Consider the following 27,282-nt stretch of genomic DNA (forward strand, 5'->3'; position numbering starts at 1 on the left):
CCCAGATGGTGCAGTGAAATCTTTCCAGCTGCAGGAGTCACAACAATTAAATCTGTATTAATAAATCTCATTCATAGATTTATTTGCAGTTATGGTGGGTTTAGCAAGAACTAGTTTTTTTCACTGTGATATTTTGAATGCTAACATCTGTGAGCTTTGTCTCTTCACTGCATGTTGTTTCCAGATGTTCATTCAGCAGCGTCTCTCACAGTGAGTCCTGACAGAGTGCAACACTTCACCTCTGACTCTGTCTCACTGACCTGTGAGGGAAACTTCACTGAGTGGAGAGTGAGGAAGTTCCCTGAGGACGGCCGACTCTCTGACTGTAGGAGAATGACTGGATCCACATGTAACATCAACACATCAAAGTCAGATACTGGAGTGTACTGGTGTGAGTCTGGATCAGGAGAGTTCAGCAGTGCAGTCAACATCACTGTACAGAGTATGTTATTATACATTTACTTCTTGGATCTGAATGATTTAGACGTCACATGAACATTTGTCTCAGCTTTGCTCTATGTGAACTAATTCTATGTGGCAAAACAAACAAATTGAGAATTTCAGACAATTTTAGGCAGCAAAACATCAAAAAATATTCTTGGTTTTTGTTCTCTAGTTTAATTAGTATTTTATATTTTCTCCATTAGAATAAAACACTAAAAAGCTCAACATCTCTGTCATCACATTACATAAACATTTATTGTCTCCATTCAGAGTAATTTAGAGAAACACATCATAACACACATAACACAGTAACATGCAGGGAAAATAAAGGGAGCATCCCAACTATATTTCCAGTCGACTTAACCAAATTTTGAATTTGGGATCTGAGCTCAGAAAGTTTGCCAAACCATGTAGTGATACCATAACAGATAACAGATTCAACAGTCGCCATATAAAATGGCAACATGGTGCATTTATTTACTCCATGGACCCTCAGCCTTCTAAAAAATGCAAACACTGACTACACGAATAATCCACATGATGAACCCACTGTAACTGAACATCTAAACACTGTCATGTTGTCACTTGTTCAAACTTCTCTCCAGTAAATAAAACCAGGCTGAGATCTCCAATTGATCTTTGATCAAAGATCATCATAAATATGACGACGATTATTTTTCTATATATTTAACATGAATGTGTGTTTCTTACACCACTGCACAATCCCTTCAATCTCAGTTTTGTAAATTGCAACATCTGAATCTTTGGTTAACAGACTAAGAACTGCTGTATCATCAGAAAATGTAATCACATAGTTATTTATACACTGATTTCCATAATTGTTTTAATATAATATGAAAAGAACAGGAGAGCTGACACAGCCCTGTGAGACTCTTGTTCTTATAAACTGTATGTGTGAACGAGTAGAACTGACTTTCACTTCCTGTTGTGTTTTAATGAAAATAGCCAAACAACCATCTGATTATATAAGGATCCACCTTCATGTTATTTAACAGTGTATAAGTGTTTGTGGTATTAAACACTGATATTAGATCCATAAATAACAATCGTGCATAAGCTGAGGTGTTTTCTAAATGGTTTCAAATCAAGTGAGTTAAAGTAATCAAATTGTACTTCACTTCACAAGTGCTCAACCATAATTCATTCAAAGGATTGCATTGCTATTGATGTTACTGCTGCAGGTCTGTAATCATTATTTTGCTGATTGCAGCCTTTCTCTATATAGTGAGGATGAAGCTGATATCAATAGGTCTCCAAGCTGGATTCAGCTCATTAGCAAATGTTTAAAGAGAAAATCTGAAACAGCATCAGGCCCACAGGCCTTCTTGGTATTTAAGTTTTTAAATGCAGTTATTTTTATTTCATTCTATTCACAACCCTTAGATCAGTTACTAAGTGAGTCTCTGTTAGATCACATTATGAGCTTACAAAATCTCACCATCAGCCGTTCAACTTCATTTACTACATGCATTTCTTTCTTACCTGGATTCAAGTCGATCATCTGTTTCACAGAGTCGCTTCTGTGAAAATCTCCCTGAAGCTTACATGTCAGCTTTTTCTAAAAGTGTGCACCAGCTGATGTGACTGAAACAATTGTGTGTGATTGTTTCACAGATGATGGTAATGGTCCTATCCTGGTGAGTCCTGTTCATCCTGTGACTGAGGGAGCTTCTGTTAGTCTGAGCTGCAGTTTGAAAACACAAAAAATACTTTCCAATGTGTTTTTCTATCACAATGACAAACTTATTCAAAATGATCCCCGAGGGGAGCTGAAGATCTCTGCAGTGTCAAAGTCTGATGAAGGTTTCTACAAGTGTCAGTACTCCGGAAGAGAGTCAGCACAGAGCTGGATGTCAGTTAAAGGTGAGCAGGATCAAAACAGTTGATGTGTTTTTGTAAAAATGATTTTAATGCTTGAGGAGGAATAATATAATAATAATAAGTATTATACTTTATTATTACTTAATTATTATTAGTCATTTCAGCAGCTGTGTCAGGAGCTGACAGCTCTTCATCTCCTGTGTGGTTGATGGTTGGACTGGTTTGTGGAGTCTCTCTCATTATTATTCTCCTGCTCTTGTTGTATCTCTGCAGACAGTCCAAGTGTAAGAGCCTCTTCTTTTCATGCTGTATTAGAGAGTTTATTTACTACATACACTTTAATTATTCACACATATACATGTATTCTGATCTCATGACACTAAATAACAATGAAACAATTTACATCACAATCATGTGTAATAACATTTGTCTCTTTCACAGGTTCCTGCTTCACCAGGTTGGTAAAATACTTTTTATTATTATTTTAAACAAACATCAGTTACTTTTGAGTTTATTGTGTTTATTTCCTGTTTTAGGTCGATCCAGTCTGAGAGTCACAGTCCGGGCTCCTCCACAAATCATGGAGTCAACCAGGATGAAACTCATGTGTACGGCTCTCTTCAACATGGTCAGTATTTAAACCGATATTTATTATCAATAGTAACATTGACCTTTTTAAACCTCCATTAACATGAACATTTCTCAGGTTCAGTTTGAGTTCAGCTGTTTTTCAAAGAACATTTAAAGATCTTACAGTCCTGGTTTTGATTCACACAGTATTTCTGTTTTTGCTCTGATCTTTAGTGTAACTGTAATAAAATGATTAATGTGAGCCTGGCTTGTTTTTGTTTTTTAGGTACTGCTGATATCTATGAATCAGTCACACAAGTGACAAACAGAAATGGTACAGTATATGTACTGAAAAGCACAGAGCAGTTTAAGATGAAACTTATTTTGATTTAATGAAACTAATTCGATGTGACCTGTTTTTACAATCCTGTAAATAAAAATATGAACATTTCAGGTTCAGATGAATATGAAAATGTCGCCTCCTCTCTTATTTACTTTAAAGATCTTAGAAGAAAGAGTGAGTACATAAAACCCGTGCAGTTTAAAAATAAAACAAACATCCTTTAAAAACATTTTTTTTTCTTTGTGGATGAATTTGATGATCTTCACAGGGGAACACGACACACCAGAGCAGAGTGCTGTTTACTATAATGAAGTTGGGACCCACAGGTACAGTCACAACAGTCTCATTGCGTGTTTGGTTTGTTAGATCTCCACCTCACAGAAACACTTGTTGCAGATAATGTACAGAGACACTGGATACAAAGTCTGAGCTTCCTGGATGCTGTTTGTTGGGTTTATATTTTATTATTGTCATTTGTATTAGGAAATATTTAACCATATATGCTTAGAGGTATATAATCAATTGTGTAGTGATAGGATGTGTGATCTTCAGTAGGCTGTAAAAGGCTTTGTATGCATTCCAGGGTGTTCTGGTATTCAAACCCACATCCTGGGAGCATGGGAGAGGTCGTACCTTGTCTTATTGTTTTATGGTAGGATAAACGTATCTATGTCTGTTTTAGGCTAAGTGCATTTTGTTTAGATGAACTGCTGGACTTCCAGACCAGTAGGTTTAGGAAGTCATTAATGGGGTCACACACACACACACACACACACACACACACACACACACACACACACACACACAGTGTATTCTTTGTTCACATGCATACCTATGTTATATGTTAATGACCCTATGCATATTCAAGTAACCTCAATAAAAGGAGTGCTATGGGGAACCTGGCTGAGAGTCTGGTGGAGGTCAAGTGGGTGGAACGACACTTGGCTCTAGGCAGGTCTCCCTCATGCATGAGTAACCCAAAGAACTCTGCCTACTTGTGTCTTGTTTTTGCTGTGTAGCAAATTGTCCTGAACGTTCCAGCGAATAGGTTTACGCTACAAACCTACCATTAATTGGTCCTTCGAGCCGGATCCTTGGAATCGACATTCACCGAGGGGAAAAGAGACACGCCGAAAGACTGACGTCAGCCAGGATTTATAGAGGTCCTGCAGCAAAGCCCCGAGGCGTGAGAATTCATCATCGGGCCGGTGGATTAGCCGTCTGTTTTTTCTCCTCCATGGGTGACGATTGACGGGATTCGGGACTGATGCTACACGCAATGAGCAACACCAAGTAAGTGTGCGAAAAATCTTAGCTGAGTTGTGAAGTCTTTATCACTGTGTGTGATAAAGCGTGTGGTCACTGTGTGCAACTATTCAAGTCTTTGCCACTGTGTGCGGCAAAGCACGCATCCTCTGTGTGAGGTTGCGTTGAAAGTCTTTGCCACTGTGTGCGGCGAAGCACGCATTCACTATGTGAGACTGAGTTGAAAGTCTTCATCACTGTGTGCGTTAAAGCGCGTGATATGTAAGTCTTTGCCACTGAGTGCGGCAAAGCGCGCAGCCACTGTGTGAGACTGCGTTGAGACAATAGGCCTATTTTGTGTTGTTGTTGTTGTTGTGTTTGAGTGTGTTTGTGTGAGTGGGTGCGGAGCAGAACACGTGGTCTGTGACGTCAGCTGTTGTTGTTATTATGGGTTCCCAAGCAACCAAGAGTGCATCAGAGGGTGACGAGAAGTTTATGATGAAATTTGCTCCTGGAAGCACAAAGTATTTAGGACATTGGCGCAAGAAATATGATTTTGAAGGTAAATTGGTTGTAGGACAATGTCAGATGTTAATAGATCAGTTGACAGTAAAGGCAGCTTGTGCAAAAGGGAAATTGAAACAGGAGAGAGAGTTACAACTGGCGTCCGCTAAACTGTGGTTAGAGCAGGCGCAGAAAAGACAGGAGGCAGTGAACGCGAAGAGAGCAGCTTTGCAGGCATTAGCTGTGAAACCTGAAGATGAGACGGTGCAGTCTACTTCAGTGGTGCTGACGTTAAGGGACCAACAGCGTAGAGCAGCATTAGAGAGGGAGAGAGAGGCCAGAGAGGAGGAAGAAAAGCAGGAGCAGGAAAAGAGAGAGAGAGAGGAGGAGGATAGGGTGCGACAGGAGTTTGGGGAAGCCGCAGCACAATATTTAAGCCCTTATAACACTAGAGCCAAAACCAAAAGGGATGAGGCGAGTGCAGCTGGTATGCCTGTCTACCCTGTCCTAGATACCTTTCCTATGGTGGAGGTTGCGAATCCCCATTTTGGTGTTGAAAGTGACCGAAGCCGTGTTATTTGTGTTTACAGGCCATGGACTGAATCTGAATGTGCAGAAGCATGTAAAGGTTTAGGAGACCCGTTGACTAATGTTGATGAATTTATCGCCCGACATAAGCAACTCTGCTCCTCATACTGCTTAAACGGTCAGGAAACAGAAGCCACCTTTCGGAAGTGTCTCACATATAACTGGGCTCGGGTGCGAGGCACCTACACAGGGAGGGATGGTAATACCGTCCTACCCTATGGCCATGAAAATTTAAGAGGCCAAGTTGATGGGGTCTATGAGCGCCTTAGAACTACCTTTAAAGCTTCTGTAGATTACAACAAAATTGCCCAATGTGTGCAGAAAGAAGGAGAGGATGTTCATGAATTCAGGGCGAGATTAGAGGAAGTTTTCAAAGTGCATAGCGGCCTTGAAGAGAGTGCGGAGAAGGCCAGCCCATATCAGCAGCAGTTGAAGCATGCTCTGATGAATGGCTTCCATCCACGCATTGCTGCTTTCATCAGAAAACAAAATATTAATCAGAACATTGACGGGTCCGTTGAGTGCATGAATTGGGCCCGCCATGCGCAGGAAGTTGTTAAAAATAAAAAAAAGAAGTCACAAAGCTCTGAGGCCGCTGCCTTTTTAGCAGATGAAATCTTTTTCCAGGGACAGTTTAGACGGGGAAAAAATAGAGGCGGAGGTGAGAGTAGTAGAAGAAGTTGGGGCCCTAAAGAGAAACGGGACAAGAGATTTGATAGGTGCTATGCATGTGGGGAAAAGGGGCACCATGCAAGAGAGTGCCCCGAGAACAAACCTGAAGAGTATAAACGCCCTGATGCAAGAAACCCTTATTATAATAAATGACTAGCACCTGTTGACACTGCTAACACACATACATGTATAAATGATCCCTTAGTTTGCCAGAATTTACAACAGCCTGTGTTTCAGACTCTAGATTTAACTGAAGTATTGTTAAATCTGTCAGGGAAAGAAGTAAAACCAGTTCGCACGTTGGCTGTGCAGGGTAAAACTGTTCAATTTCTGTGTGATTCAGGTGCAGATAAAACTGTTTTAAAAGATCATGTGTCAGGAGTTGACCCTTCAAATGGCACAATTTATGTGAAGTCTGCAAATGGTCAGTTAAATCAGCATAGAATCTCTAAACCTGTGTGGATTAGAGATCCTACTACAGGAGAGGCAGCTCAAGGTTCAGTTGTAATGTGCCCAACTTGTCCGGTGAACCTCTTGGGAAGAGATATGATGATGAAACTTGGAATTTCAATAATTCCAACATCCATTGGGATGATAGCTGCAGGAAAAGGAGAAACTGCTGAGACAATGGTTCATCAGGACAGTGGGGATTTGCATTATTACTGGACACTTGACCTGTCGGCCTCCAGACCAGATCAAATAAACTGTAAACTGTTAGCTGCAGCTGAGGAAATGTTGACAACCAGCCACGACACACAGGTGCCAGAAGACTTGCATGTCACACTGAGATTTAAGACTACGCTTGGGCCTGATGAGGCCTACACAGATAAAGTGCTGAAATTAGGGCCACAGAGAATCACCATAAAAGCAGTATATACTGATGGTGAAACCATGGCTGGATGTAGTGTGATCCTTTCTGAAGCTGCACAACAACTTTTTACAGGGCAGACACCACATATTTCACTGACAAAGAGTGGCATGGCTGAGTGGTCAGACTTAGCATCTTTGGTGAGACAGGGGGAGAGTGTTGGAATGTGGCAGCAAGCTGGAGGGGGTTGGGAGACAGACATGCAGCACAGCATCTTTCGTAAAAAGCTGGGATGGGTTACACATACTACACCACAAACACACTTGAAGGGAGGTGAGAATGACACAGCAGAATGATATGTTGTAGATGTCAGAGATCACCCGGAGCTTAAACAGGTCCCAGAGAAGCTCTGGTCTACTGGGAAGACTGATGTGGGGTTAATGTCCACAGCGAGTCCAGTAGTAATAAAGCCCAAAACGTCTTTTAGGCCAAGATTGAAACAATATCCCTTGAAGCCTGATGCAGTGGAAGGCATTAAACCAGTAATAGAGGATATGATTAAAACAGGGATACTAGTTGAAGCTCCACAGGCAGTATGTAACACACCCATCTTCCCAGTTAGAAAGGCTGATTCACAGTCGTGGCGCATGATTCAAGACTTAAGAGCTGTAAATCAAGCAGTGGAGAGTATAGCTCCATGTGTCCCCGACCCCCACACCTTGTTAAATCAGCTCAAACCAGACAAGACACACTTCACTGTGGTAGATTTAAGTAATGCTTTCTTTTCCATACCAGTGCATGAGAATTCACAGGGCTGGTTTGGTTTTACGTATCAAGGCAAAAAGTACACATACACCAGACTGCCGCAAGGTTTTTGTGATAGTCCTACAATTTTCACACAGAATATTACAAATTGTCTGTCTGATTTTGTAATTCCATCACATTCACAGATGTTGGTATATGTCGATGACATTTTAATTGCGTCCAATTCAGAGGAGAATTGTAGAGACATATCATTGGCATTGCTAACTCACTTAGCTGAGACAGGTAACAAGGCCTCACTTTCAAAGCTACAGTGGGTAAAGACAGAAGTGAAATTTTTAGGACATCTGCTTAGTGCTGCAGGGAAAAGCATACATCCAGAGAGGAAAACAGCTATTTTGGCAGCACCTAGGCCAGTGACGAAGAAACACATGATGCAATTTCTAGGTTTGCTAAATTTCTGTCGATCGTGGATGCCCCATTACGCTGAAGTTGGGCAGCCATTACTAGATATGATGTACAGTAAACCTTTGGCTATGTCAGAAAGTTTGAGTTGGACCCCTGAGGGGGAGCAAGCTCTCTGCATGCTGAAACAGATGCTGACAGGAGCATCAGTTCTAGGACTTCCAGATTATAACAAGCCTTTTGTTCAAACTGTTGATTGTAAAGGGCATTTTATGACATCCATGTTAGCACAGAAATGTGGAGGTAGAATGAAGCCAGTAGCTTATTATTCTAAGAGGCTGGATTCAGTGGCTTGTGCCTTACCTCACTGTGTGCGATCTGTGTGTGCAGCTGCCGAAGCCGTAAAGTGTTCTGGTGAAATTGTTTTGTTTCACCCTTTGACCCTGCTAGTTCCACATGAGGTGGATGTTTTATTGCTGCAGACCAAAATGACATTCTTGTCACCGGCAAGACACTTATCTTTAATGTCATTGTTGCTCTCCCAGCCACACGTAACTATTAAACGGTGTACAACTTTGAATCCCTCTACACTGTTACCCACAGAGGAGGAGGGTACACCACATGTGTGTCGTGAGCATGTGGAAACACAGTGTAAACCTAGAAGTGATTTAACAGACATACCACTCACTGAGGGCAAGGTTTGGTTTGTTGATGGTTCAAGTTTCAAAACGGCAGAGGGAAAGACTAAAACAGGCTTTGCTGTTGTGGATGATGTAAAGGTCATCCGTGCTGGGCAGTTATCACATTCCATGTCTGCCCAAGCAGCTGAGATAGTGGCTCTGACAGAAGCCTGCAAAGCAGCTGAGGGGCAGGCAGTGACTATATATACAGACAGTCAATATGCCTATGCCACACTTCATTTCTTTGCCGCTCAGTGGTCAAGACGAGGCATGACAACATCAACAGGGAAACCTGTGGAGCATGCAACACTGTTACAGGACCTGTTGAAAGCAGTCTTACTGCCCAGTAAAGTTGCGGTTTGTAAATGTGCAGCACACACCCGTGGCACTGACCCCATTATACTGGGCAATGCCTTTGCAGATAAAATTGCAAAGGAAGCGGCCCTTGGATCACATGGGGTTCATATTCTGGCATCTCAGGAGCAAACTATGCCCATTACACATGATGTGTTAGCGGACATGCAGTCACACTCACCTCCAGCTGAGAAGCAACTATGGCTCACTAAAGGAGCAAGCCTGAGAGGTGATGTCTACTATCTTTGTGATAAGCCTATATTGCCTAAGAACTTATATAGGACTGCTGCAATTTTGAGCCATGGGCTCTGCCATGTCTCCACAGCCGGGATGGTGGCAGCAGTCGAACGGCAGTTTTTCACACTGGGATTCAATGCTTATTCAAAACATTTCTGTAAAGCATGTTTAATATGTTGTAAACATAACGCTCAGGGGAACCTCAGACCTAGAAGAGGAAGGTTTCCCAGACCCAGCTACCCGTTTGAAGTAATCCATATGGATTTCATTGAGTTGTCTAACTGTAACACCTACAGGTACTGCCTGGTAATTGTGTGCCCGTTCTCAAAGTGGGTTGAAATTGTCCCCACTAAGAGAGCAGATGCTATTTCAGTGGCTAAGGCAATATGCAAAAATGTGATCCCAGAGCATGGGATCCCCCAGACTATTTACAGTGACAATGGTCCTCATTTTGTGAATGAAGTAATTGAGAAAATGTCACAACATCTGGGGATAACACTGAAAAACCACTGCTCATACCACCCACAAAGTGCAGGGCTGGTTGAAAGGACTAATGGCACAGTAAAACTGAGACTCAGGAAAACAATGGAGGAAACAGGCAGAACATGGGTAGACTGCATTGAGCTGGTGAAAATGTATATGAGAATTACGCCGACTGATAATGGTCTAACGCCTTTTGAAATAATATATGGCAGGCCATTTAGAGTTCCAGTGTTTTGTAATGATAATGATAAAGCAGAAGAAGAAAACACACTAGCAGACTGGATGATTAAAATGTTGAAAAACAAAGAAGTCATGAGTGCAAATAATCTGCCAGATGATTCTGTTTCTGTACAGGATGAACGTCTGAAGCCAGGGGACTGGGTGCTGATAAAGGTCATAAAGAGGAAGTGCTGGTCGAAGCCACGGTGGGACGGACCGTACCAGGCTCTGCTGACAACACCAACAGCTGTGAAAATCGCAGAACGGCCTACCTGGATACACCAAAGCCACTGCAAAAAGGTGACACACATCCAGGCCAGCTCGGAGTAAGTGGCAGGAAGACCGGGTACAAAGGGGACGGAAAGCCTCCAGGGCCCCTCGTCTCAATCCGGTGAAGAAACCAACTGAGCCACAGGTACTCATCAGAATGGCTGGAAAAGTGTTGTCTACCCTGCTGGGTGTAATGGCTTTGATGTCGTCATGGTCAGCAGTGGAGACCTTGTATGTCCAAGGAAACCACACCCAATACCCTCATGGCTATTCTACAAACTTTTGGTGGCAATTTATGAATACAACTGCTCACTTGAACAATAGGACGGACTGCTATGTGTGTGCTCATATGCCGTTATCCGCATATACATCTGGATTGTGGCCGTACAGCATAACAGAGGACAGAAGTTGGTGTCTGTTAGGCTTAGCAACTCATCCTGGCAACAGAGTCCTGTGGTCCAAGGCCAACTATAGTACACCTCTGAACATCACCTGGAGTAAGTCGCCACTTCTGAACGTGAATTGTTCTGGACAAACTGACTTATTGGCCTGGCCTCAAGTGTCAGACCCGCTGCCAGACATAATATTGCTGAACAAGCTGAACGCAGCTCAACTACCGTTGTGTGTGATGAACAATGGAACACTGTCAGTGGGGGAGCTGCCGCTTCACGTATGTGGATACATATACACCTACTGCCCACCAGAGAATGAGAGCAGGTGTATGAAATGTTTGACCAGTGCGAAGTGTGCTGAGAACTTGACATTGAGGAGGACGGAATGCAAGTTCAACCTGGCTTACAGAATACCAGTAAAAGCAAAGAGCCAAAAGTGGACAGGCTGTGCAAGGACAGTGCCGAGCAGTAAAGGAACAAGAGTGTTGGCTGATTGGTATTTCATGTGTGGACATAAAGCCTATCTATCACTCCCTGAGGGATGGGGAGGATTATGTGCCTTGGTGAAGTTATCGGATCATGTCTTCTTCATGGACAGAGTTGAACATCACCCTAGCAACCGACAGAAGCGTGAGGTGGATATAGCCTCACCAAATTCTTTTGGAGTAACAGTAGACACTGGAGTGCCACGGGAATTCCGCATTTGGAGTGGAGGAGCTAAGTTCTTCCAAAGTCTGATCCCGAACATCGGAGTTGCAGAGGTGCGGGATCACGTGGAGATCAACCGGTATGCCCTACTGCGACACATTAATCTCACTAAGAAGCTGGGAACAGCCTTAGCAGAGGAGCAAAAGGCCATCAGAACGATGGTCCTGCAGAACAGGCTGACCCTGGACTTGATAACAGCATCACAAGGAGGAGTGTGTAAGCTGATTGGAGAAACCTGTTGTACATTTATCCCGGATGGATACACGACTGGAGGAGACATCTATGAAGCACTGCAGAACTTAACTGCTCTGCAGAAATATGTGGCGGACCACACATCAGGAGGAGACGCGTCACAAGGCTGGATAGCCTGGTTGACATCTGGACCATGGTGGAATATGTTCTTAAAGTTTTTGACTCCCATTCTCACATTGTTGACATTGCTTTGCTTGTTTACAGGTTGCATTTTGCCATGTGTAAGATCAATGGTGAATAAAATGATTGCTAACACTTTTACCAACTACATACTGTTGCAGCAGAGTGACATGGATGCTAAGGCTAATGTGTGTGTATGAATGAAGCCTGCACTGAAAATGGTGACAAGTGGTGTAGAGCTGAAGAGATATATATACGCCATATAGCCTTATAAAATGACAATACAGGGTGGAGATGTTGGGTTTATATTTTATTATTGTCATTTGTATTAGGAAATATTTAACCATATATGCTTAGAGGTATATAATCAATTGTGTAGTGATAGGATGTGTGATCTTCAGTAGGCTGTAAAAGGCTTTGTATGCATTCCAGGGTGTTCTGGTATTCAAACCCACATCCTGGGAGCATGGGAGAGGTCGTACCTTGTCTTATTGTTTTATGGTAGGATAAACGTATCTATGTCTGTTTTAGGCTAAGTGCATTTTGTTTAGATGAACTGCTGGACTTCCAGACCAGTAGGTTTAGGAAGTCATTAATGGGGTCACACACACACACACACACACACACCTATACGGGTTTCTATGTATTGTAAGGACACTTTTTCCAAACCAGCCCAGGTGGTGGACTATGGGGACACCACTTTCCGCTTGCCCCAGAGGGATGCTGAATACGTCAAAAAATCTGTTTTGAGCCACAGAGCACAGATCTCACTTCAAAGTTCCTATACACGCAACAGAACTAGAGATATAAGAACCTGTTTTTTTGCAACCTTATAAGGACATAGATAATTAGGTGAGAAGTCCCGCCTATGAAAATATTAGACATTTTAAGACCCAACAGGATTTGTGAGGACACTGGCTATACAACACACATACCTGTCACCAAAGTATATTATAGGGCCAAAAATGAATAAGTGGGACATGGCTAAACTCATACACTACTACTGCGTATTAAAATTAATAGTTAACAAAACATGTGGTCTTATGACCGAAATCGAACATGACAAAAAAAAGACCTGAATTTGAGAACCAGCTCAATGCAATTTGGAAAGACAAACCTTACTCTTAGATTTGTATTGGAGCCATCACATATTTATAATGTAAATTCAAGGATCTGATAGATCCACATTAAAAGGAGACATATACTCTGACACAATTCCCTATAGTCTTTATGAAATGTCCAATGCTTAAGTCAAAGTAGTACAGGGATAAGAGTTCCACAGGTAACTTTTCAACCATGAATTTACAAGTCTTGTCTAGAAAAATGTTAAAGGTTAGCAATTAGAGGTTGGATCTCCTTGTTGGGATATAGGACATTAAGCTCATATCTTCCGTAACAGAATTGAGTTATACAACTGCTGATGAGAATTTGCTTTTAGTAACTTCATATGGACCCTCCATATCAGAAAGCCTCACTGAAAGACAAATGTTCAGATCTAGGGGGCCCAAAAAAGTTCCAGGGTTGTGCATCTTTAGTTTTTTAATTGGTAATAAGTTAAGATACCCAAATATATGCTGTCAAGCACAGATGAAGTGCTTTTCACATATCATGTTCCCTTTAAGTACGATCTTTAGAGGCAAAAAAAAAAAAAAAAAAAAAAAAAAAAAAAATCACAGCCAGCCTGCTGGTGAAAGGTCAAGTGTATTTCGAACAAGTGCTGCAAACTACAGCAGGGCGATATGACTAAAAATATTTATCATGATATACATTTGAAAATTTGCGATAACGATAGAACTGACAATGTAATTGACACTAGACAAAATACTTTACAACTCCACAACTTTATTAGTGCAAAAAAACCCAAAAAAACCATCAATGTATTTTCACTTAATCAAGCAGCTGTTTTTTTTTTAATGTGCATTAAAGTTATATAAAAATTTAACAGTGCAAATGCAAATTCTTTGCTGACAGTTTAACCAAAAGGCATTTCCAGTGGAAACTGGCCGACATATCCTCAGCATAACCATGTATAATGTCCACAAAACTTAAAAAGAGGTTATATACACACAATACTGTAATACTATGTTGAAGCACAGTACATATCACTCCGCGAGGCTCCTGCCTACGATAGCTATAATGCTCCGACAATCCATCAAGCGGTGTGGGTTCGTAGCTTAGCAAAGTTGTGCTAAAACATTTGACAGATTTTTGAGCACCGTGTACCACATAAAATCGTTTCAAGGTCAGTAAACACAACCAGAATTCATACATAAGGCCCGCGGGATTATAAAGGGCACTGCCGATCCGCTTTTGCCCTTCTCATTCTCCGCCATGCTTTATCCGCCATGTGCGTATGAAAACAAAGGTACTGCGCATGCGCGTTTTACCCATATTCTATCGCAATATTTCATTTTCTTATCGTTGCCCAAAATTATACCGGTATTACCGTGAACGGTATGATATGGCCCAGCCCTACTGCAAACTAAATGACTTTTGCAAACATGTATATGTCTCAGATGTGTCTATAGATTTTTTTAACCTGATTATTTAACAACTGTTCCTCTTTTTTAGCATTAAACCATGATTCATGACAAAGTCGCTTACATTTTGAAAAGAGCGACTGTCTCATACAGGACATTGAGCATTTTTACACTGTTTGATTTTAATCACAATGGATAGTCTCCCATTAGCAATGTGCCCACAGAAATGTCTCCTCACTGCTCCAATCTCTGTGGGACATCATGGAGATTTTTGTTTCCTTTGAGGATTTTCCCCTTCAGCACCATTTTCAGGAAATGCTAAAAGGAGGAGAGAAAATAAGATCAACTTACTTTTGATATGTTAACTATAAAGCTATTATAAAGGTACTCTTTAAGAACAATGGGACGTAAACATCAAAGCCCTTTCATGGTACACATATCAAAAAGAACTCCAGGTACATAAACACAGCATTTTTTAACTGGTTTTAAATAGCGGTGGGGCTTTAGGTTTACACTGGGCTTCGTCTTTTTGCCATGTTAGATGAAGACAATCTCTTAAAAGCTACATTCTGACCAGCACATCAAGCTCATTTAAAAAAAAAAACCAAAAACAACAACAACTCAAAGGAAACTATTAAAGATAAAACTTCTATGTGAAAGCCACAGGACACCGAAATACAAAACGACTATGTCATTTAGGTTCTAAACCACACAACTATAGAAAAACAGTAACTGACATTTGTTTCCATCCAGTTTCAACATATCATACTTAATGTTTTTCTTTTTTCCACTTTCAATCATAAAGAATCCATTTCCGCTTTGTCCTGATTCTTTTACTTAGCTTGTCCAAAAAATTATTTGTCATTTCCCCCACTCTTATTCTCATGCGATTTTGTACTGTGACAGTAACCCAGTTCAGAGCTGGCATTATCGCAAGTTCTGGGTGATCAGACATCATGCAACCAGCATTAACTAAAGCTCTAAAGATACCAAGATGCTTTGAGGATGCATTCAAGATCCAGTGATGGAAGGCAAACATTTGTCTGCATTCCTCTGAAAGTCAAAACAATCTGTATCGAAGACGATGTAGGACAGTCTACTCTAATGGCATACTCAACAAAACAAGACTCATGGGGAACCTTTCTCTCTTTTGATGAAAACGTCAAATGTTAAGTATTGCGGGTAAAAATTTCCACTTGTTATATCTTGACAGATAATCATCTAAAATGAATGAACAAAATCCTCACCTTTACAATTTATGCAAATCAATTTCAAAGCAGAAAGGTGAACATTACAAAAGGCACATTTTTCAGTCTCGTCTCTGATGAATACACTACATCATGCATACAGTTCTCTTGAAAAAATAAAGTTCATTAAGTTTGAACCATGAATTTTGAGTGATTTCATGTAATGCAGAAACTTCACTCATTTGAGACACTGCAGCCCTTGTGGCATGAATACATCCAGTAGGAGCCAACATTTCAGGGTTTCCCATTCATTGTTTAAGCATGCTTTCTGATACAGTGACATTATTTTTTGAGCAAAAGAGCATCTGAATAACCGCTCCTCATTTACTTTGAGTTGAAGTATGAGTTAAATCCAAATAAATCACCTAGCATCGTCTTGATGCATACTCAATCATCGAGGTAAGTAAATCCCCAAAAGTTGAATCTGTTCATACGGACATAGCATTTTCAGTGGAAGAAACATTTCGTCATTCATCCAAATGACTTCTTCAATTTCATCCAACAAGAACAAGAACACACAAGTGTTGTTTGGATGTTGATAGTGACTGAAGAGTCTCTTGGATGACTGACAAAAGGTTTCTCCCGCTGAAAAAGATACGTCCAGATGAACAGAATCAACTTTTGGGGAAGTCAACTACCTGTTGATTTAAAACCTTAGCAAACCTCTGGAAAGCATTTGGTAATTGTTCATTTTAAGAAGAGCCCATCTTTCAATTGATTTACACATTGAAAACACACACAGTCCTCACAATGTATGCATCTTACATTAACCAGCACTGTAAGAACTGTGTCTACCAACCTCACTATCAACATCCAAACAACTATTTTGTATTATCTTTCCCATAATAACAATAGCAGAAAATTTAGTCACCTGCTCATCATCTTTGAGGGAGGACGATGCCATGGGCATATCAACATGAGGAAGATCGGTATGCCCTGAAACGTTGTGCAAACAAACAAAAAAGGGCATTAACATCCATTCAACACAGATACGTTGAGACTTTACAATGCAGTTACGTAGCTACACTGGTTAGTGACATAAATGAGGCAAATGGAATGCAATAATATTGATAGAAAATTAATTCCTCAGTGTAAACTAAGATAACACACGACAGTATCCACACACAGTCCTCATAATAATGTACCTGACAGCTTCATACACTGTAGGGTCTGTGTTTCATGTGGACTTGGAGCCCATCTTTCGATAGACTTGCATATCCAAAACACACACAGTCCTCACAATGTATGTATCTTACATTAACCCGCACTGTAAGAACTGTGTCTACCAACCTCACTATCAACATCCAAACAACTATGTTGTGTTATTTTTGCCATAATAACAACAGCAGAAAATTAGTCACCTGCTCATCATCTTTGAGGGAGGACGATGCCATGGGCGTATCAACATGAGGAAGATCGGTGTGCCCTGAAACGTTGTGCAAACAAACACAAAAGGGCATTAACATCCATTCAACACAGATACGTTGATACTTTTCAATACAGTTATGTAGCTACATTGGTTAGTGACATAAATGAGCCAAATGTAATGCAATAATATTGATAGAAAATTAATTTCTCAGTGTAAACTAAATAACACCCGACAGATTCCACACACAGTCCTCACAATGCATGTATTTTGCATTAACCAGCACTGTAAGAACTGTGTCTACTAGAGCAGGGCGATATGGCCAAAATATTTATCACGATATATATTTGAAAATTTGCGATAACGATATAACTGACGATATACTTGATGTGAGACAAAATACAACTCCACAACTTTACTAGTGCAAAAAAAACCCATCCATTTATTTTCACTTAAACAAGCAGCTGTTTTTTTTATATGCATTAAAGCTATATACAAATTTAACAGTGCAAATGCAAATTTCTTGCTGAAAGTTTAACCAAAAGGCATTTCCAGTAGAAATGGGATGACATATCCTGAGCATAACCATGTATAATATCCACTGTAGCTAAAAAGAGGTGCTTTGCAACATTAAACTGCAGTGTGCCAAATAAAAAGGCAAATATGTATTTTTCGGACCATAAAGTGCACGGGATTATAAGGCACATTAAGCGAAACAAAGCAGTCAGATAAATCAAACTTTATTCAACTCATTCTTCTTGCTTCCTCCACTTCTGTACCATTGATTCATTAATGCTGTATTCTATCACAGCTGCTCTATTCCCATGTTGTTGCAGTATATTAATGACTAACCTCATATTGTGGATGGATTATCTCAGTTGTTCTCCTGACTGAAGTTTGGTCCGTTTACAGCATCCTGCCATGCGATTGCATTTGTCCCTAACCACCAGGAACCCTCACGTTAACTTTTATCGAGTGGAAAAGTGTTAGCGTTCATCCTCCAGCTTCACTGTTTATGTTATGCTAGCATAGCTGTGTCGCTAGCGATCACGTAGCACATCATTATATACTACCTAGCCCAACTTCAGTAACCCTACAAACGTCACTGCTGTTTAGTTTCCTGTCTTCATTTATGTTGGAAGTGATAGCAGAGCTGTACGTTTGAATTTTTTCAGAAATCTGTCAGTCAGAACATGCTATCCGGTTGTTCAGTCTGACGTCACTGGCCGTGTCTGGGCCTAAACTCCGCTGCAGGTCCATATATCAAACGATCACTGTGGCATTACTGAGAGTTGAAAAACTGTCTAAAGTCTTTCATCTTTAATAAAATGATCAGTGTTCTGCTCTACCAGGTGTAACAATTGAGTTTAACATCCAGGCATCCATGAAAATGGAATTTATGACATTTAACGGCGTTAGAAGTTAGCAGGAAGTTAGCTCGCTAGCTTCTATCTAAATACAATATAGCATGTCCTGACTGCGGGGTTTTGGAAACAAATTCAAACGTACAGCTCTGCTATAACTTCCAACATAAATGAAGACAGAAAACTAAACAGCAGTGACGTTTGTAGGGTTACTGAAGTTTGGCTAGCTGGTAGATAATGATGTGCTACGTGACCGCTAGCGACACAGCTATGTTAGCATAACATAAACAAGCTAACTTTTTTTCCACTCGATAAAAGTTAACGTGAGTGTTCTCGGTGGTCAGGAACAAATGGAATCGCATGGCAGGATGCTGTAAAAGGACTAAACTTCAGCCAGGAGAACAAGTGAGATAATCCATCCACAATACGAGGTTAGTCATTCATATACTGCTGCATGGGCTGTGCTGTAGTTACATCGTAAGGTTTTAAAAACTGAGCTTAAATAAATGATTAGTAGTAATAAAAGCCAAGGGAGGTCAACAGTGATCACTGACTGTTTTAGGAGCTTTTTGAGATTAAATAGAAGAAAATACAAACATTAAACATGTTAACAACACAAAAGCCATATTAAATGCAGACTACTTTAGGCCCGGAAGTAGGATTCGTCACGTCATCACTGAACAACCGGATAACATGTTTAGGTAACTAGCGAAACTAGCGAGCTAACTTCCGCTAGCTTCCTGCTAACTTCTAACTCCGTTAAATGTAATAAATTCTGTTTTCATGGATGCCTGGATGTTAAACACCTGGTAAAGCAGCAATGCTGATCGTTTTATTAAGATTAAAGAATTTAGACAGTTTTTAACTCTCAGTGATGCTGTGTGTTCGTTTGACTTTGGGACCTGAAGAGGACGCAGTTTAGGACCCAGATTATTCCCAGATTTATGAGCACCTTAGTCCGACAAATACGGTAATAACGACGCCCCCCTTGCATGTTCTACAAAAAAATGTGCGTTGTTGTGTATCTGACGGACAAACACCAAACCAGTTCCACATCACTGAAGTTGCACCATTTTTACAAACCAGTTCTGGTTCATCTGTTTCACTCAACAATCGGCCATGTGCGTACGAAAACAAAGGCACTGCGCATGCGCGTTTTACCCATATTCTATCGCGATATTTCATTTTCTTATCGTTGCCCAACACTGTACCGGTATTACCGTGAACGGTATAATATGGCCCAGCCCTAGTGTCTACCAACCTCACTATCAACATCCAAACACCACTGCTGTGGTCTTGTTGCAATAATAATGACAGCAGAAATTAGTCACCTGCTCATCATCTTTGAGGGAGGACGATGCCATGGGCGTATCAACATGAGGACGATCGGTATGCCCTGAAACGTTGTGCAAACAAACAAAAAGGGCATTAACATCCATTCAACACAGATACGTTGAGACTTACAATGCAGTTACGTAGCTACACTGGTTAGTGACATAAATGAGGCAAATGGAATGCAATAATATTGATAGAAAATTAATTCCTCAGTGTAAACTAAGATAACACACGACAGTATCCACACACAGTCCTCATAATAATGTACCTGACAGCTTCATACACTGTAGGGTCTGTGTTTCATGTGGACTTGGGAGCCCATCTTTCGATAGACTTGCATATCCAAAACACACACAGTCCTCACAATGTATGTATCTTACATTAACCCGCACTGTAAGAACTGTGTCTACCAACCTCACTATCAACATCCAAACAACTATGTTGTGTTATTTTTGCCATAATAACAACAGCAGAAAATTAGTCACCTGCTCATCATCTTTGAGGGAGGACGATGCCATGGGCATATCAACATGAGGAAGATCGGTGTGCCCTGAAACGTTGTGCAAACAAACACAAAAGGGCATTAACATCCATTCAACACAGATACGTTGAGACTTTTCATACAGTTATGTAGCTACACTGGTTAGTGACATAAATGAGCCAAATGTAATGCAATAATATTGATAGAAAATTAATTTCTCAGTGTAAACTAAATAACACCTGACAGATTCCACACACAGTCCTCACAATGTATGTATTTTACATTAACCAGCACTGTAAGAACTGTGTCTACCAACCTCACTATCAACATCCAAACACCACTGCTGTGGTCTTGTTGCAATAATAACAACAGCAGAAATTAGTCACCTGCTCATCATCTTTGAGGGAGGACGATGCCATGGGCATATCAACATGAGGAAGATCGGTGTGCCCTGAAACGTTGTGCAAACAAACACAAAAGGGCATTAACATCCATTCAACACAGATACGTTGAGACTTTACAATGCAGTTACGTAGCTACACTGGTTAGTGACATAAATGAGGCAAATGGAATGCAATAATAGTGATAGAAAATTAATTCCTCAGTGTAAACTAAGATAACACACGACAGTATCCACACACAGTCCTCATAATAATGTACCTGACAGCTTCATACACTGTAGGGTCTGTGTTTCATGTGGACTTGGGAGCCCATCTTTCGATAGACTTGCATATCCAAAACACACACAGTCCTCACAATGTATGTATCTTACATTAACCCGCACTGTAAGAACTGTGTCTACCAACCTCACTATCAACATCCAAACAACTATGTTGTGTTATTTTGCCATAATAACAACAGCAGAAAATTAGTCACCTGCTCATCATCTTGAGGGAGGACGATGCCATGGGCATATCAACATGAGGAAGATCGGTGTGCCCTGAAACGTTGTGCAAACAAACACAAAAGGGCATTAACATCCATTCAACACAGATACGTTGATACTTTTCAATACAGTTATGTAGCTACACTGGTTAGTGACATAAATGAGCCAAATGTAATGCAATAATATTGATAGAAAATTAATTTCTCAGTGTAAACTAAATAACACCTGACAGATTCCACACACAGTCCTCACAATGTATGTATTTTACATTAACCAGCACTGTAAGAACTGTGTCTACCAACCTCACTATCAACATCCAAACACCACTGCTGTGGTCTTGTTGCAATAATAACAACAGCAGAAAATTAGTCACCTGCTCATCATCTTTGAGGGAGGACGATGCCATGGGCATATCAACATGAGGAAGATCGGTGTGCCCTGAAACGTTGTGCAAACAAACACAAAGGGCATTAACATCCATTCAACACAGATACGTTGAGACTTTACAATGCAGTTACGTAGCTACACTGGTTAGTGACATAAATGAGGCAAATGGAATGCAATAATAGTGATAGAAAATTAATTCCTCAGTGTAACTAAGATAACACACGACAGTATCCACACACAGTCCTCATAATAATGTACCTGACAGCTTCATACACTGTAGGGTCTGTGTTTCATGTGACTTGGGAGCCCATCTTTCGATAGACTTGCATATCCAAAACACACACAGTCCTCACAATGTATGTATCTTACATTAACCCGCACTGTAAGAACTGTGTCTACCAACCTCACTATCAACATCCAAACAACTATGTTGTGTTATTTTGCCATAATAACAACAGCAGAAAAATTAGTCACCTGCTCATCATCTTTGAGGGAGGACGATGCCATGGGCATATCAACATGAGGAAGATCGGTGTGCCCTGAAACGTTGTGCAAACAAACACAAAAGGGCATTAACATCCATTCAACACAGATACGTTGAGACTTTTCAATACAGTTATGTAGCTACATTGGTTAGTGACATAAATGAGCCAATGTAATGCAATAATATTGATAGAAATTAATTCTCAGTGTAAACTAAATAAACCTGACAGATTCCACACACAGTCCTCACAATGTATGTATTTACATTAACCAGCACTGTAAGAACTGTGTCTACCAACCTCACTATCAACATCCAAACACCACTGCTGTGGTCTTGTTGCAATAAAACAACAGCAGAAAATTAGTCACCTGCTCATCATCTTGAGGAGGACGATGCCATGGGCGTATCAACATGAGGAAGATCGGTGTGCCCTGAAATGTAGTGGAAACAAACACAAAAGGGCATTAACATCCATTCAACACAGATACGTTGAGACTTTACAATGCAGTTACGTAGCTACACTGGTTAGTGACATAAATGAGGCAAATGGAATGCAATAATATTGATAGAAAATTAATTCCTCAGTGTAAACCAACATAACACACGACAGTATCCACACACAGTCCTCTTAATAATGCACCTGACAACTTCATACACTGTAGGGTCTGTGTTCATGTGGACTTGGGAGCCCATCTTTCGATAGATGTACACATGCAAAACACACCAGTCCTCACAATGTATGTGTCTTACATTAACCAGCACTGTAGGAACTGTGTCTACCAACCTCATTATCAACATCCAAACACCACTGCTGTGGTCTTGTTGCAATAATAATGACAGCAGAAAATTACTCACCTGCTCATCATCTTTGAGGGAGGACGATGCCATGGGCGCATCAGCTTCATCTTGGGTTTAAACTTGTCTCTTGGCTCCCTCATTGTAATGCACTGTTTCAGAAAAAGAAAAAATAATAGTACAATTTGTGTAATACTTCATCACTGTAGTTTACAGTGAAAACTGATCTTATACAGGAGGTGCTAACCCTCTGGAGTCAAGGGTATAATTGGCTGTTTTCGACTACTTTTAAATTTACCTTTATATTTCCCCTTAAAAAAAAGTTTTCCTTGCCTTCTTTGTCATTATTCTTTACCAAACAACCTTAATTTTGACATACTGTATTAAATAACTGACCCAAAAACATAAAATCCAGAGTAGGTTAAGGTTATACTTTTCAGTATGAAAATCACAAAGACGTTTAGCGAGTCATTCTAATTACTTATTTTACATTTCTAAAACATATGTACAAATTTGACAAACACATTATATACAACTATTTACATAAAAATGCAGGAAATTCCTCTGGTGGTTTTGTAAGTTATTTCCAAATTTCTGGTTTCCCTTCTCCTCAGGTTACGAGCCTTGGTGTCATCCTACATAGTTCACTTTCCTATAAATCTATCTATCTATGTCCATAGTCTTGTTACCTCCCGTACTGACTACTGCAATTCTCTCTTGCATGGTCTCCCCATAAATCCCTCCATAAGCTTCATCTGGTTCAGAACTCTGCTGCTCGCATTATCACCAGAACCCCCTCCTACCAGCACATCACCCCTGTTCTTCAGGAACTTCACTGGCTCCCTGTGAAATTCCGAATAATATACAAACTTCTTCTGCTCACTTCAAGGCCCTTCATAACCTTGCTCCTCCTTACCCTTCTGACCTGTTAACACTATCTCTTCTGCCCGCTCACTTCCATCTTCTTTTTCTATCCAGCTTGCTGTGCCTTCTTTCCACCACCATGGAAGCAGAGCTTTTAGCTGCTCTGCTCACAGGCTGTAAACTTCTCTACCCAGATATAAGAAACATTGGTTCTCTCCCCAGTTTAAATCTCAACTCAAAACCCATCTGTTCAAATTTGCATGTCCACTGTGAACCCAATGTTTGTTAATTTTATCTTGTACTTTTGTTTTTATTGTTCTTATTTTGTCATTGTTCTATTATGCATTTCATCCTTTGTAAAGTGTCCTTGGCTGTCTTGAAATGTGCTATAAATAAATTTATTATTATTTTAAAAACAATCAGTGTCACACAAATTATTTGTGTTACTCATCAAAATTGTTCCTGTCCACCACAAGACAGAACAGAGGGACACACCACAGGCCTGACAAAAGGAGTGTATCACTCCTGTTGCACACCTAGACAGCGTTAGATTTCAGTCTGCCTTTGGTAGCTTTTTAGCAGGGTCAGGGTGACATTCACCTCACCATTTTGACACACAAAACATCAAAAAACCCAGATTTAACTACAAACTAACAATACACTCCAGACACATTAATGTCACAAATCTCTCACATCTCAAAACTTGTTATAGAGAGCGCTGTCTTGCTCTCTCCTGCCATCACTCCCAAAAGTTTACCCTATTCATAAACAACCAAAACAGCCATATAATTGTTTGATCGGCTCTTGTTCATTTATCCACCACAATAGGGAAGGAGAGGTAATACTTATCTATCTATATTTTTAAGAAAATCACGTTTTTATTTGTTCCTGCACTAAATGTGATGACAGTTTTCAGGAAAAAATTGAAATTATGTTCATAACTCTGCTTTTACGTTGCCTATCAACACATTTTAAAAAACTGATATATACAAATATTGCTGATAAACTGTAAACTTGCCATGTGATCTGCACTCCAGAAAGTTAAATAGCTACCTCAGTTATCTGAAATGTCTCATTACTAGCATGTCATATATTTTAGCGTTTCTTAAAATCTGGAGACAGTGGGATGAATAAATAATAACATCTCAGTATTTCCAAATGTCATAGTTGAACTAAAAGATATGTGTTAGACTAGGTTGCAATAATTACAACAGCAGAAAATTAGTCACCTACTCATCATCTTTGAGGGAGGACGATGCCATGGGCACATCAGCTTCATCTATGGGTTTAATCTTTTCTCTTGCTGCCTCATTGCAATGCACTGTCTCAGAAAAGGGAAAAAAATGTACAATTTGTATAATACTTCTCAATGTAGTTTACAGTGAAAATGATCTTTTACAGAAGGTGCTTTCAAGGGTATAATTGGCTGTTTTCGACTACTTTTGATTATACCTCTATATTTCGCTGTTAAAAAATTTTCCTTGCCTTGTTTGGCATCATTCTTTACAGAACAACCTCACATGTCTGACTACATTTATTTTGTAATTTTGACATATTGTATTAACACAATTGACCTAAAAAAATTACACAAAAACATAAAATCAGAGTAGGAAAATGTTATACTTTTTACTATGAAAACCACAAACATGTTTAGTGATTTTTTTCTCATTACTTAATTTCAAATTTCTAAAACATATGTACAAATTTTACAAACCACATTCTATACAAATGTTTATAAAAATGCAGGCAATTAGTGTATCACTCCTCCTGTTGCACACCTGGAGACAGCGTTTAGATTTCAGTCTGCCTTTGGTAGCTTTTTAGCCAGGGTCAGGGTGACATTCACTCACCATTTGACACACAAAACAATCAATCAAACCAGATTTAACTACAAACTAACTATACACTCCAGACACACTTAATGTCACAAATCTCTCACATCTCAAAACTTGTTATAGACACCGCTCTCTCCTGCCATCACTCCCACAAGTTTCCCTATTATAAACAACCAAAACAGCCATATAATTGTTTGATCGGCTCTTGTTCATTTATTCACCACAATAGGGAAGGAGAGGTAAAAATATATCTATCTATCTCTTTTTTAAAGGAAATCACGTTTTTATTTGTTCCTGCACTAAACGTGATGACATCTTCATCTGGTTTTACTTGGCCATCAACACATTTTAAAAAACTGATACGCATGTAGCTGATAAACCATAAATTGGCCATGTGATCTGCACTCCAGAGAGTTAAATGTTAGCTACCACGGTTATCTGAAATGTCTCATTAATAGCATGTCACGTATATTGCAGCATTGCTTAAACTGGAGACAGTGGGATGAGTAAATAATAACATCTCAGTAATTTCAAATGTCACAGTTTAACTAAAAATATGTGTTAGACTAGGTATTTAACCTTGACTAATAAATACACAACGTGTCATCAAAAAAGCTAGATTTAGCATTTGAATTAGCTTGAAATACAAAACTTAATCAAGGAATATACATCAAAGAAAAACCTTGACAAAACTAAATCTAACTGGTTGCTGGACTATAAAGCTGGAAAAATTCAAAAGTTTAAAGTTACCTGTTAGCGTCTCCACACCAGTTCACAGCCAAGCGTCAATACTCCTCAACAAGTCACGAAGTGAGGGGGAGGGGTGAAAACTGAAGCTCATTGGCTAAAAAGTGGTCAGGTGACGAGAGTGCTTACCCTGTCTTTTAAATGGAATTTCAGTGAAATATTTACAGTGAGGAAGGACTGGGTTTTTATTGCATTTGTTATTTTGTTGTTTTTGTTTAATAGGACATTCCTTTAAAAAAAAAGATAGTTATTTATTTGAAGCAAAGTACAAATTATGGCAGCTGGTATATGAAGGCATTAATAGCTCCTCACCTAGTTATTCCCAGAGACTCCCATTTTATCTCATCTTCAGAAGTATAGTCCAGGTTACAAGCATTACGAACACACAGAACAATACCTTAAAGAACTTGCCATTTTCTGCAGTAGTTGTTAGCTATAACAACAAACTTGATAGACTAAATGCTGAACAGTGTGGAAATGATAATAATAATTATTATATGAGTTACTATGGGTGGCACAGTGTATGGTGGTTAGCACTGTTGTCTCACAGCCAGAAGGTTCCTAGTATAAAGCCTTGCTGAGTTTGTATTTCTAACTGTGCATGTGTGTGTTCTTCAGGTACTCCACCTTCCTACCACAGATCTAAAACATTCATGTTAGGTTGAATAGACATGATAATTTGATAGCAGTTATTGAGTGAGGGGTTGTTTGTCTGTGTGTTATAGACAGGGGTGCACATAACTGGTACTCAGGTACGCATGCGTGACAAAAATTAGGAATGCTAGTGACACTTGCGTTACCAAGTGCCTTTGCATACTTGACCGTGTCATTTAACCTTCCATGTGTTTCTTGTCACCAGCTAAATTTCCCAAAATAAACCCCAGACATTAAGCAGCTTCTTTGGTGTGCCGCCACCAGCTAAGAAACGCCAGAGCCGAAGAAAGACTTTTTTTCAGAAAAGTGGCTCCAAGATGTGCCATGGCTTGAAGCTAACAATGATGCGCTGAAATGTGGTGCAAGATTGCCGCTTTCATCCACATCTAGCAGACAAATCAGGTGCATTTTTTAAATGCTCAAAGAATTTTAACGATTCTTTATTTGACAAACATGAAA

The 27,282-nt window shown here is 40.0% G+C and overlaps 2 protein-coding genes and 2 long non-coding RNA genes across 4 annotated transcripts in view; 2 read left to right on the forward strand and 2 right to left on the reverse strand.

The window, feature by feature from the left end:
* LOC109198185 (low affinity immunoglobulin gamma Fc region receptor II-b) overlaps positions 1-27,282 on the reverse strand; it is a 997,390-nt gene that overhangs the window by 889,686 nt on the left and 80,422 nt on the right. The window lies entirely within an intron of this gene.
* Positions 2,722-3,215, forward strand: LOC109200258 (uncharacterized). The gene is made up of 3 exons (XR_002060440.1): positions 2,722-2,743; positions 2,823-2,914; positions 3,143-3,215. It is a non-coding gene; the product is annotated as an uncharacterized LOC109200258 (long non-coding RNA).
* Positions 4,216-12,251, forward strand: LOC112846469 (uncharacterized). Its single transcript, XM_025906003.1, has 2 exons — positions 4,216-4,492; positions 10,292-12,251. The coding sequence occupies exon 2, from the start codon at positions 10,584-10,586 to the stop codon at positions 12,096-12,098; it is 1,515 nt and encodes a 504-aa protein (XP_025761788.1). The 5' UTR covers positions 4,216-4,492; positions 10,292-10,583; the 3' UTR covers positions 12,099-12,251.
* Positions 14,291-24,890, reverse strand: LOC109200254 (uncharacterized). The gene is made up of 10 exons (XR_002060435.2): positions 24,821-24,890; positions 22,784-22,875; positions 21,919-21,983; positions 21,431-21,495; positions 20,558-20,622; positions 20,176-20,240; positions 19,687-19,751; positions 16,987-17,051; positions 16,497-16,561; positions 14,291-14,696 (listed from the first exon to the last, which is right to left on the reverse strand). It is a non-coding gene; the product is annotated as an uncharacterized LOC109200254 (long non-coding RNA).

This window comes from Oreochromis niloticus, linkage group LG3 (genome assembly GCF_001858045.2).
Source record: "Oreochromis niloticus isolate F11D_XX linkage group LG3, O_niloticus_UMD_NMBU, whole genome shotgun sequence".
Classification (NCBI taxonomy): domain Eukaryota; kingdom Metazoa; phylum Chordata; class Actinopteri; order Cichliformes; family Cichlidae; genus Oreochromis; species Oreochromis niloticus.

Coding starts and splice junctions, on each gene's coding strand:
- LOC112846469 (XM_025906003.1), top strand. CDS start 10,584: ATGGCTGGAAAAGTGTTGTCTACCCTGCTGGGTGTAATGGCTTTGATG.